Source organism: Passer domesticus, chromosome 3 (genome assembly GCF_036417665.1).
Source record: "Passer domesticus isolate bPasDom1 chromosome 3, bPasDom1.hap1, whole genome shotgun sequence".
In the NCBI taxonomy this organism is placed as follows: domain Eukaryota; kingdom Metazoa; phylum Chordata; class Aves; order Passeriformes; family Passeridae; genus Passer; species Passer domesticus.
The window spans coordinates 59,554,407-59,566,866 of record NC_087476.1 but is presented as its reverse complement, the minus strand read 5'-3'; the positions used below and the strand labels follow the sequence as shown (position 1 = coordinate 59,566,866).

Genomic DNA, 12,460 nt, shown 5'->3' with positions numbered 1-12,460 from the left:
TGAAAAAGCAAGGATGAAGTGAGACTGATAAAACTATGCATACTGATACTTAATGCTCAGTTGTTAAATCAAAATTTAAAAAGCCCTCAAGAACTTGATTTGGAAATCTTTTAACTGAAGCCACATTTGACACTGTATTCAATTCAGACTAAAATAAAATCAGGTGGTTCAGATAGCTCCTAGAAAAGCCAAATAAATATAGATATGGTGTACAAACTGATAATATAAATCCATCCCCTTTGCTTTTATTGATTACATCCATTGCAGTTTAGCCTCCAGAAAATGAGAGATTCAAGTTTGTTTTACTATTTCTGAAGCCATCTGAAGGGGGAGAGAGTTTACCGTGTTTAGTTTTCTCTCTTTGATTTATTCCACATTTTAATTTTAGCAGATTGAGCATCCATTATAGCAGACTGCAATCCTGTTGCAAGTCTTCCATGTGGGTACCTTAATCCGTAGGCTGGAGGGTTTTCCTCTCCTTCTGTTCCTAGAATTTATCTTGTTGCAAGTGGAGAGTTTTAGGAAGAGGGCTAGAATCCCACACCCACCTTTTGGGTTGACATCCCTTATCAAATTCCATGTCCACCTAAGTCTGGACAAGGATGCACACAGGTCTTCAGCTGTAACACAGCACTGTGAGTGCTGTGAAATGGGCCGAGTCTTCTCCTGCTGCAGCTACTCCAGCTAGGAGTCAGGACACCTTCCTGATGATGTGAACTGAAGGTTTGTCTCTTACTAACCTCTTGCTGGCTTGCAAAGCTGCTGAGCTCAGGTGTAGCTTTCCTGGCCTCGGAGCCTTTCTGTTGGCCAAGCTGCCAGTCCTGAGCACGCCCCTGGGCTGCCGTGGTGTGACCACTGCCAGCACACAGAGGGAAACTGAGGGCACTGACCATCCATCATGAGATCCCAGCTGCAGCCTGTGTGAGGGGCTTATCGAGGGGCAGGAGGCTGTGCTTCCCAGAGACAGCCCCTGCAGAGTCATGGTGGGACATTGATTGGCTCTACTTGAGTGGCCACATTGATCCAGCTCCTCCTCCTAATTCACCTGACTGTTTAGCAAGGATAGTTTTCCCACAATAAACCTGCACAAAACTGAAAAGAATCACTTATTTTGTTCTAGTGCAGAGATAAGCAGGTTATGCCCTTCTGGAATGTTAGTTTTGAAACAGTTGAGTACACTTGAGTGGATATAAAAAATCTGAATGCCTTTTCACAGAGTAACTACTGTCACTCATGCTGGGCTTTCTTAGGAGAAACAAACTCAGATTAAGTGTCTAAGAGTTATTTCTGCAGTGACTGTGTGATTTTTTAAGTATCTTTCATTACACAGGGAACAATAAATTATATTCTTTAACTAGAATGGGACAGAAGTAAATGTTGCTTTTGAACACTGGGTGCTGGCTCAAAACTGCTTATCCAGTCTGTGGAAACTAAACAAATGTTTGAGTTAAAGTTACAGAGAAGGGTTAGCTGAAATCTGTTTCAGCTCCATTGGCACAAAGCACACAGGAGGAAATATTGCCTTGCCAGTTAACTAATGCTTCTCCCCTTGCTCCTGGTGCTGTGTGATTCAAAGCTGTGCAGTTCCTCCCCAAACCCAAGGTACACATGAAATTAAGAAATGACAGGAAAAAGGCCACGTCACAATAATTACTGTGATATGGTCTGTTATTCCCTTTATTTCTTGCTCTGTATTTGAGGCTCAATGTTAATTTACTTGTATAACTCAAGGTGTTTCCTCTGCTTGTTTGTACTAGCTATGATTTCTAAACATCCTTGAAATTATTGGCCATAACATCTCTCCTCATCATGATATTACTTCAACTTGAGCTACTTATAGAAAGTGCTTCTTTCTACTTTTGAACAGAAATGGCTGGCAGCCAGAAAAATATGTATTTGTTTGCCTTTCTATTTTTGGTTTGAAATTGCTGGAAGCCAGTAGGTGGGTTTTTATTTTCTTTTTTCAGATTTTATTTTCAAACTAAGACAAATATTATGTATGAGGAGTGGCACATATCTTAAATAACTGGTTCTAGTAACAGGAAAATGTTCTCGTTAGAAATTCTTCTGAAGTGTGGCTCTATTTCTGGAAATATTTTCTTGATTGCTTGAGTGGAGTTTTGTATTCTCTCCCATTTTCCTCCGTGATTCTTTCACATACAGAGTTTTATAGGAACTTTGCTGGCACCAAAACATTGGTATGTTTTCATTCATCATGTACTGCACCAATTCATCATCTGCCCATTCTACCAACCAAAGGAAAATCACACAGTGAGCTGACAAGTGCTTGTGTTAACCAGATGAAATCACCTCATCTGCCACCTAAACAGATACCTACTAACCTGGTGTCTTTGGAAAATAGAATCCAGTGTCTGTGTTGGACTGCACAGATTTTGGTCTCCAGAAAGGAAAGTTTCAACCCATTATAAAATGAGTAGTCCAGTATGAGATCTCATCCCATTCAGGAGAACCAGAAGGTTACTTATTTTTATTTCCAGAAAATGTTAGGAATTACTTAACCAAAGCAGGAATCCAAGTCCTATAGATTTCTTTCAGACTAAAGACCAAATGAACCAAAAAATTCACTCCCAATTTTATTTATTTATTCTGTCTCTTGCATTTCTTCCTAAAACCCCAAAGACCTTCATTCCCACCCAACTCCAAAACCTATCACAACCAAGCAAAAAGCAACCCTCTGGCCAAATCAATGAGCTTTGTTCTGTTTATTTCATAAAAATAACCTTGGATACTTTTGGGTTAATGTTACTTACTGCTTGTTGACTTCTAAATCAGTAAAATCAGTTCACATAACATAGGATTGTCTTTGGAAAAATTCTTTTTAGGGGTTGGGAGAAGTCGGAGGGTAGAGTTAGAAAGACAAAATGTTTGAAAGCATTTTTTTACTGTACTGCCAAGACTTATGTTATGTGAAAATATAATACAGAGCTTAAGTACACAAAATTTTCTCTTTTAACAGCTTTTCCATTGAGCTTTGATACCATTCATGGAAGCTGATGGCAATAATCTTGTAAGTATACTTGAAGCTATGACAGAGTTATTGATTATCTGAAGAGGTCATATGTTGGGATTATATCCTTGTAGCCACAAAGACCATGAACAGCATAAAAGATGCACAACAGCATCAGTATCCAATCAGGATCTTTCTTATGGGCCAGCCCAAGCATAGAGGTTGCCCCAGTTCTGCTATAAGGATAAAATGAAATCTACTGCATATGCCTGATGCTAGGAGTGCCCTCATTTCCAAATCCTAGCCCTCAATGGATGAGACAACTGTAACCTAAGATACATGAGCTTAGCAAAGGATTTTCTTAGCCACACAGTCTAATGCTTGGGAAGTTTAAAGAAAATACAGCTCTGTAGAATATAACTGTTGATCATAGCTGCCTTTGGTGCCTTCTCAGACTTACACATTGTGAGTCAAATTTCATGAGACATGAAGCCTGTTTTTTAGTATTAGCCCAAAGCCCCTGCTTTTTCATGTAGACTTTTTTTTTTCCCCTCTCCCCTAAACAGCCTCATATACCTATTTCACCCCATTTTTGTTTCTGGGGAGTTCGCAGACCGCCCCTGACCCAGGACTCTGGGAGCCTTTGATGCAGCTTCCTCTGACTAGGAAGGGTCAAGAGTCCTTTAACTGGTGTTTGGGAGGGACCTGCCCTGAGAGCAGCCAAGAATTTGTGAAGCTGGGTGTGAAGAAGGAGTGAAATAAGGAAATAAGGGGGCCTCCGTTGAAACTGTGAGGCTGTAGCAGTCTTAGACATGGTGATAACAGGGCAGTTTCCCCAGAAGGTGTAGGAACAGCTGTCCCTGCTAGGGCAGAGGTTTCCACAGAGAGTGGCTGCAGCTCTCCAAGTCCCAGACTTCAGGAGGTGTCAGGAACCTCTCCCTGAGGCCAAGGGCAATGTCTCTTGGCCCTGCAGGCCATCTTGGAGGAGCTGTGCTGGGAGGTGGAGGAGGTTTGAGAGGAAGCGTGCAAACTGTGCAGCATCAGAGAAAGTGGAAGGGAGAGATATAGGGTCTTCTCTGAGAAAAAACAGCATGAAGACCATCAGTCCCCACCTGCAATGGAGAAGCAGACGGTGTCTGTGCCCTCTATCAAAGTAAGAAAAACCTCTGGAGAATTGGAAGGATGGAAATTGATGACTTCTTGTACAAAGGGGAACCTCCCACTTCATCTAAGAGCAGGTTGGCTGCCCTCATAATTGAAGAAGAGCCAAATGTGACCCCTAGAAAATGATGTGGCTCACTTGACTGTAAACCATGCAGGTCTACCAGGAAGAAAAGTTGAGACTCTGCAGTGTGTTACTCCCTGCTGCAAGAACAAAGGACCCATCTGTAGCCTGACCAACCATCCAGAGATGTTTGCTGCCTGGGAGGGGCCAGGATCCAGGATGTTGTGCAGAGACTGCCAAAGCCCGCCCAGCCTTCTGACTTCTATCCCCTGTTGTTATTCCATTTGAGCACAAATGATACTGCTAGGGGAAATCAGTATGTGCTGGGGGCCATAGAGCTGGAAAGCAGCTTTACAGAGAAGGACCTGGGAATATTGGTGGACACTATCAGCCAACAATGTGCCCACGCTGCAAAGAAGGTAAATGGTAACTTTGGCTACATCAGACAAAGTATTGCCAGCAGGTCAAGGGAGGTCATAATTTATTCAGTGCTGCTGAGGAATGACGTCTCAATATAAGAGACACATGATATAATGAAGAGGCCCAATGAAGGGTCAGAAGAATAATTAAGGGACTGTAGCATTTAATATATGAAGAAAGACTAAGTGAACTGAGACTGTTTAGCTTGGAAAACAGGCTCAGGGGGGCTCTTACCCATGTGCATAAATACCTGAAGTGGGGATGCAAACATGGTTTAATGGCCAATATGGTGGTGGTGCTAAGTTGATGGTTGGACTTGATGATTTTAAAGGTCTTTTCCAACCTTAATGATTCTGTGGTTCTTTTCAGTGATGCCCAATGACAGGACTAGAAGCGATGCACACAAACCAAAACATAGGAGGTTCCCTGTGAACATCAGGAAACCTTTTTTTACTGTGAGGATGACTGGGCACTGTCACAGGTTGCCCAGACAGAGTGGGGTGTCTCCACTCTTGGTGAAAGGCAAAAGCCACTTGGAAATGATCCTGGAAAACCAGTTGTAGGTGGAGAGTGGATTTAGATGACCTCCTGAAGTTCCTTCAGTCTTAATCATAGTGTGATTCTGTGGAAAAAAAGGACACCTGGATAGACAGAAGCCTCTGCTGAAGTTGTCACTTCTCTCATACATTTCTCTCATCACTGAAGCCTTCCTGGCACAGAAGTGGCAATGAACAACGCACAGTTGTACAGGTTCCTTTGCAACTCACTCATGATGTGTTTGCCAAGTGCAGGAGTAACATGTAGCAAATTTGGAGTCTGTGTTGTTCTGCAGGATCACTAGCCCATGCTGTTCAGTCCTTAGCAAACCAATGACTACCAAAATAATTAAAACCTACTCTCTGTTACCAGTCTTGCACAAAAGTGTATGTTTTGCAGTTATCCCAGAGCTTTCTGAGAGCTATTCCTCTCAGATTTCTCTTGGTAAGAAGAAATAGAAATGCATCTGATGTTCTTGGTTTGTTTTTCAGTTGGACCTGTGATAATGAAATAAATCATTTCCCATTAGGAAATTGAAAATTATAGAAAAATATCCAGCATTGTTAAAAGTAAAATCATGACATTTGGTTTAGTTTCAGGTTGTTCAATGGCTATGGCTGCTAGTTACAGTATATTCACATCTGGAACTCCTGTTATACCCCTTGTTTTATTGGTAACAACTCTGCCTTTCACACTTTTCTCTTTGCTCTGTGCTGGTAAGAAGCTCTAGAAGAGTGAAACTTAAAAGTATCTTTTAATCAATGTTCACCCAGGTCCACTGACATAAAAGATTATTGACTTTTTTATAAAAGAGTTTTCAGTGAAGGAAACTTTAATTCACTTCTTGAAAAAAGGTTTGCCACTGGAGACTTGCTGATGTGTTGTATTCGCATGGAAAATTGAATCCAATCTGTGCTGGTGAGGCATTTTATGAATTTTGTGGTAAATTCATTTAAATATAAGTTTTCTATTGGTTTGAGATGAAAACAGTTTTACTGAAAATGTTTGTTTATTTCATAAAGTATCTATCTGACTCCAAAGACTGTGCTTTGGAGAAAGAGGTTGTTTTTATTTGTTTATAGATCAACAAAATTTGAGAAGGCAATTTTGTGAATCATGCTGCATTTTATTGCTACATTTGGGGATAAGAGCTTTCTGTTATATGGAGCAGAACACATATTTTTTTATAGGATGAAGCTGGGTTTCTGAACAGCATTAAAACATAACTGTAAGTTGCAGAATTCCAGGCTTAGTGCTAATTTGTTGAAAATTTACTCAATTTTCAGGAACACTTGCAAAGATAATGAGAAATGTATCTTAATTAAAAAAAAACCAAATCATTCATCAGTTATTTTTTTAGAGATTTACCACTGATTTTATGCAGGCTAAATACAGGTCTGGCTGTAGACAAACTGCTCTTCCTTCCACCAGTAATTTCCCAGCTCCTCCCACAATATATGAAGAAAAGAGGGTTGGTTCATCACCCCTATGAACTTGCAGCAGGATACCATTATTGCTGCAGAATAATACACATGAATTTGTAAATTATATTAGCTAGCCCAGGCTCTTACTAGGTGATCAGTTTTTGCCTCAGTCTGATACAAAGTGGGCCCCAAACGGATGTCTTACATAACATGGGTATTAACTGTTTCCTGACACATGAGCAATAGACCATGCTATTTTTTTTTTTTTTTTACATCATCAACAAGGTTGGTGGAAAGATTGCTTCCTCCTCAGTTGTGTAGAGAGAGCCACATCCTGTCTCAGTATTGCTCTTCTTTTTTGTGACTTTATATTGGCTGGAGATGAAATGACCCCAATATAGTGCCATGGCAAAGTTGTGATGTTGCTTTACTACATAGTTTTTGGGCCAGGAGACCCGATTCATATTTGTTTTCCTTAATATCATTTTGGATAGCTCTGAAGGAAAGCAATTAGTTTGTGTGACCCATTGATTCCCTGAGGCCATACATTATTTCCATGTGTCCTAAATAGGGTGTAAGTTTCTTTGGAATGAAGACATGAAAAGGATGGGGAAATAGCAGAATCTCTAATAGAGCTGATGTGTTTTCTTATTGCTTTTCTTTGTGTGTTGTCATGGAGAATAGTCTGAGAGAGAGGCAGTGGTAGAATTAGAAAAAAACAACCAAAAAACCATAAGGGAAAAAAGAAAAAAGAATACTCAGTGATTAGGCAGGAGTCAGGGATTATTCATGCCTGGTAAAGCCTCCCACAGGAGTGTTGTTCAGGTCATGTCAGGCAGGCACTGGATAGGCACAGGACTGCGAGGCACGGCTCTGTGCTCTGTGCTACGCGCTGCAGAGATCCCTGCTTCAGAGAGTTGTCGCTCTTGTAAATACTGGTGACAGTGGGCTCTTCTATCAACTTGCAGATGGTCTAGCTTTACTCACCTTTGATTTGCCTGTGAGAAGAGCCATCACATTTTCCAAGAGGGATATGAAATGGGGTTTTGTTTTCCTGAGAAGCTGCCTGGTGAGGTGGAGGGGCTGCATTAGGGATGTTCATAGCGTAGCTCTGCAGCGGATCAGGTAGCTAGCGGCTTTGCATAGCAACATTGTGGCCAGCATATTAAATCATACTTCACTTTATGCTGCATTTGTCATCTGGGGGCTTCAAACCCTTCCTATAAATAGAAAAAAGTGAATGCTTTAGTTCCCACGCTAGAGAAGGAAAGGTTGAGGCAAAGAGAAGTCAAGTACTTTGTCCGCAATCACACAACCAACCACTCTGTCTGGGGAGAATTTACTCCAAAAGCCATACCTTCCATTTTCAATTACCTCCTTTTTTGTTCTGTGGTCTTCTCTTTTAGTTTTGTTTTCTATGTGTTTATGCAGGATTAAATATATAGACTGAAAATGCATAAATAAATTCAATTGTGCTATTTTTGCAGTGACTAAAATGCCCATATATTTTGTGTGATTTTTTTTTTTGTTTCTGTAAGAAATATTATGAAACTATTTAATAGGGAAAAAATACATGTTCTGCATTAAATAAAAAAGGCAAAGGTGAAGATATGGTTTTTTTATTTTTCAGGATTTCTTAGAATGAGCTAAATGACTATCAGTCATCTGGCATGTAATTTAATCTCTCAATGTTTGTAAATCCTCCTTGTGGAGCCTAATGAAGCATTAAAATACTGGAGTTTTAACTTCTATTTTTTAACTTCAAAACACAGAATACGATTTGGGCAAACACAGCAAAGTAGAAGCTGTCTGTGGATGTGAAACAGGAAGCAGTAGTAGATAGACACGTGTAATAGGGCTGTGTTTGCTCTTGCTCAACTAGATATACATCAATTTTAATTAACACGTTTTTTGCTTCAGCTGCTAACGTCCCTTCAGCAGTGAGTGGGTTATGTGTTTCCATCCTGCATATACCACCAGCATCACCACCACGTCCTTCTCTAGCTTCCCCCTCCCCTTTCTACACAAATGTTGCAACACAATCTGAAATTTCCTCTTTTCTTTCCTTCCTGCATTTCTTACAGGTTCCTTTGCGTCAGAAGGCAAAAAAGAAAAGCCAAGGTAATGAGAGATTGTTTTTTCTTTTCTCTCCTGGATTCCTCTTTTGTTATTTTCTTAGTATGTCTTATTCTTGGGAGGGTGAGGATTTTGTACTGCTACTCATCTGGTGAAAAGCTGCTTTTTAACTCCACTGATTCTTACACCGATTCTGAGAAAAATGACAACGGGCTGTTCCTTTGGACTAAATCCTTGTGGTATGTTAATTGAATCAAAGCTGGAAATCAGTGAGGTAGAATCAGCTGCCTGCACAGATATGCACACTAGTGGTTTTCATGTACTGGGCATAATAGTTTTCTCTAGCTGACTTAAATAGATGTATCCTTTTCAGTGCAGCTGTGTGAGGGAAAATACATGCATGCTTCTCTTAAAAAGATCAAAGGCTGTATTTTTAATTTACAAAAACTCGTGTGTGGTTATCTTAGCATTAATTAGCATCTGCATTATCTATAGCTTACTGTTTAATTTCTGAACATCAGCAAGCCTTTCAAATGAATGTGTGTTACTGTCACAGCCATTATAAAACTGAATTACTTCTAAGTATATTTTAAGATGTGCTTGGATGACTTGCTGATGTTCCTAAGTAAGGATGACATCCTTAACTGGCAGCAACATCTTTCCTGGTAATGCAGTTTTAAGCAAGCCCAACACTGTATTTTTAATGGCACAGGGTTCTTTATAATGAGCCGACGGAGGATATCGTGCAAAGAGCTGGGGCAAGCCGATTGCCAAGGATGGCTCTACAAAAAGAAGGAAAAAGGAGCTTTCATTGGCAACAAATGGAAAAAGTTCTGGTGTGTGCTAAAGGAGTCATCGCTGTATTGGTACAGCAGTCAGCTGGTGAGTACAGAGTACAGGCAGCTCTGGTGCCAGACAAACTGCATCTGCTGGGACTGAGAGAAGGGAGCCTGGGGTCACAATTTAGGGGCACCTTGGAGGAGTACAAATAACTGGGTTTATTTCTCAGTGCTGACACTTCTTGTGAGCTGGGAAGTGTCTATATGAATTCGAAATATGCAGAAAACTGTGTGTTTTCTAGTTCAGCAGGTACTTGTGAAATGTTAACTTGCTGTCTCTTTCGTCCTGTAAAGAGCTGTTCTTTAAAGGCTCTGGTGGCATTTGAATTTGAGAAATGTTTTCCTGGGTATAGACAGTTTGCAAATGCTTATTGTCAAAGCTCAAAACAGGAATGTTTCTTCACTTATTATTAATTTAATTTAATTTAATTTTCAGTAATGTCTCTCCTATTTCTCTTTCCATCCCGTTCCACACTGATATTACTCTGTTTGTCTGCTTTCTTTTTTTTCTTTTTTTTTCTTTTTTTTTCCCCCCTCCAAATAGTAGAAATCAGCTGGCTTTACTCTGGGCTAGTTTGATTGGGCAGAGACGTTGTCTTGCCCATCGTAGGAAGATTCAGATATAGTTATATAGTTATTTCCTTCACTTTGCTGTCTGGCAGTGCTACCTCTAAAAAGCTCTTATCACATTCAAATGATGGACTGACAGATCTAAGAATTAGGGTGTGAAGAGAATTAGGTTATGCCAGCAAAAACATAGTTTGAAACTCAGCAGCTTCAGTTTGAATGGTGGATGGGCATGAGGTTCCTTAAATGCAAAGCAGTTGCTCTGGAAATCAGCATGTCACAAGCACAACAAAGGATGAAAGAGTAAAGGAACCCTTATTAATTCTTAGAGCATTAAAAAAAATATCAAGGGAAATTTCGATGATTTCCACTTGTTTATTTCCACTGCAGTAATCCCCATCAAAATTTTTGCTAACTGTTTCAGGGAAAAAATACAATAGATACAATAGTTTAAGCCATTAAAAAATCCTTGTACCCTAAACAAAGCTTTACTCATGTAGACTATTTCACATTCTCCCTTCAGTTGTGAGTGTTAATGTCAGTGGTTTTTTGTGAGATGTTTGTTTGCTTGTGTGTGTCTGAGAGACATTTTTTTTGTTTGCTTTTTAAAAATCCAAATAAAAACTTTGGTACGTCAAGATGATATTAACTATTTCTTCTTAGGGTAAAGGAAAGCGAGTTTGCTAGTCTTGGGCTGTTGTTTTTTGTGATGTTGTGATAGTCTGATATAGATTCCTTTCAACACTGTCAAATACATGCATACTAGAAAGAAAATAAATAAAAATATTGGGGAAAAAAGTTTTGAAAAAGCACTTTTATCCTTATGCTTACAATATCTCTGCTTGAAAGACATGTTGAGGCAGTAATACCAATAAGCAGCATTAATACCTTGCAAAACCTTATTGGCTTTTTTAAATCTGTGTTTACAGTGTGCTTCTGGCCAAGCAGTTTTAAGAAAGGTGAGCTGGCTGACATGACTTTTTAGACACAGAAAATATCAGAAAGGAATAATCTCAAGGAGTAATCAAGGAGAGGGGAAATAAAAAAGGCAAGATTAGAAAAAGTTTGCCCCTGGGAAGAGTGGTGGGGGAGAGGTGCAAATTCCTCCACTTCCTTCAGTTGTTCTGGTCTGGTTAAATTCCAGTCCTGAGATCCAGAGAAACCATGATCATGTTGGTTCCAGTGCTTCTAGACAGCTCTTACCCTTTTAGTCCATGCCTACTTCCTGACTGTCACTGACGGCCCCCAAAAGAACAAGGCTGAAAAATAAGTGTCAGCCTCATTCAAGTTTATTTTATGTCCTCTGAAGGTCTAATGTGGCTTCAAAATATTGTTGTCTTGTGTCAGCCCTGAGTTCTCACTTATCAAAGCTGTGCTTTAAGCATGCTAGCCAGTAGCACCCCTTTGCTTTCAACTTCTGCCAACTCTCACACATATTTTATGTTAAAAACTCAAGGTTTCTTTGGGCAGCTTAAAGTGCAGCCGATTTATCTAATCTATTTAATTGTAATATAATTATATATATATAAATAACATATATATAATAGATATAATATATAATTATAATCCAATTTATTTAATTATAGATTCAATCAGTGTTTGCAGAATGTCAGTAACTGTGGGGTTTGTAAAGGAGGAGAGGTGTTTTTTGCTCAGGCCTGCTCTCTTAAATTCTCGAGACCAGAGGCATGCTCAGAGTTGTATGTGGGATCAATTAGACCCAGATATTCTCACTTCAAGATTGACGAAGGAGAAATAGAAGTGACACATTCGCTTGCTTGCTTGACAAGTCTCTGGCCTGGCATTGGGACTGCCTGCACTTCCACTGTCTTCAGTAAAGTTAATCCTTGGTCCCAAGGGGGTGTGCAAGATGACAGTCTCAAGTTCTGTTGCTTCTCACGTGCCTGAGGCTTCGTGTGACCAGCCCTTACAGGGGCTGATGCCAAAGGTGCTGATGAAAGAGTGGGGCTGACGGGAAAGGGACTGGGGCACACTGAATTCCTGTAGCTCTGCTTGACCAGTTTGGCTCTGGTGAGAAATGAGCTTGGTTTGTTTGTGGCTGTGTAAAAACCAGACACTGGCAACTGTAGCATAGCAACAGGGTGCTGGACCTTTTTTCTAATGGAGATGGAGAAAATAGAGAGTGGGTGGAATTTGTGTGGGAACATGTATTATCCTGGATTTGGGTAGATAACCTCATCTGCATATCATCTTCTTGGTCAAGTTGTCTTCATCTGCCTCTGGAGCTCTGGATGTTTCTGTCATTCTGGCTTAATTTTTCTTCAAGCCACTCTGGTTCTGGGTCTCTCATGAGAGGCAGATTCGGAAACACTTGTTGTGACATTTGCAGCTGATATTTCCTCCAATTTAACAAAAAATATTCTGTGAATGCCGCGGCTCAAAT

The 12,460-nt window shown here is 40.1% G+C and overlaps 1 protein-coding gene across 5 annotated transcripts in view; it reads left to right on the top strand.

The window, feature by feature from the left end:
• Window positions 1–12,460, top strand: part of IPCEF1 (interaction protein for cytohesin exchange factors 1) — a 58,791-nt gene that overhangs the window by 10,344 nt on the left and 35,987 nt on the right. For 2 of the 5 annotated variants that reach the window (XM_064413372.1, XM_064413373.1), the window contains exons 2-4: window positions 2,978–3,028; window positions 8,659–8,695; window positions 9,363–9,532. In XM_064413372.1, the coding sequence (XP_064269442.1) occupies window positions 3,005–3,028; window positions 8,659–8,695; window positions 9,363–9,532 (231 nt within the window). In that variant the 5' untranslated portion in view covers window positions 2,978–3,004. Of the gene's footprint in view, window positions 1–2,977; window positions 3,029–8,435; window positions 8,515–8,562; window positions 8,696–8,732; window positions 8,890–9,362; window positions 9,533–12,460 lie in introns of those variants that run through there. The other 3 variants (XM_064413376.1, XM_064413375.1, XM_064413374.1) reach the window with 3 other exon arrangements.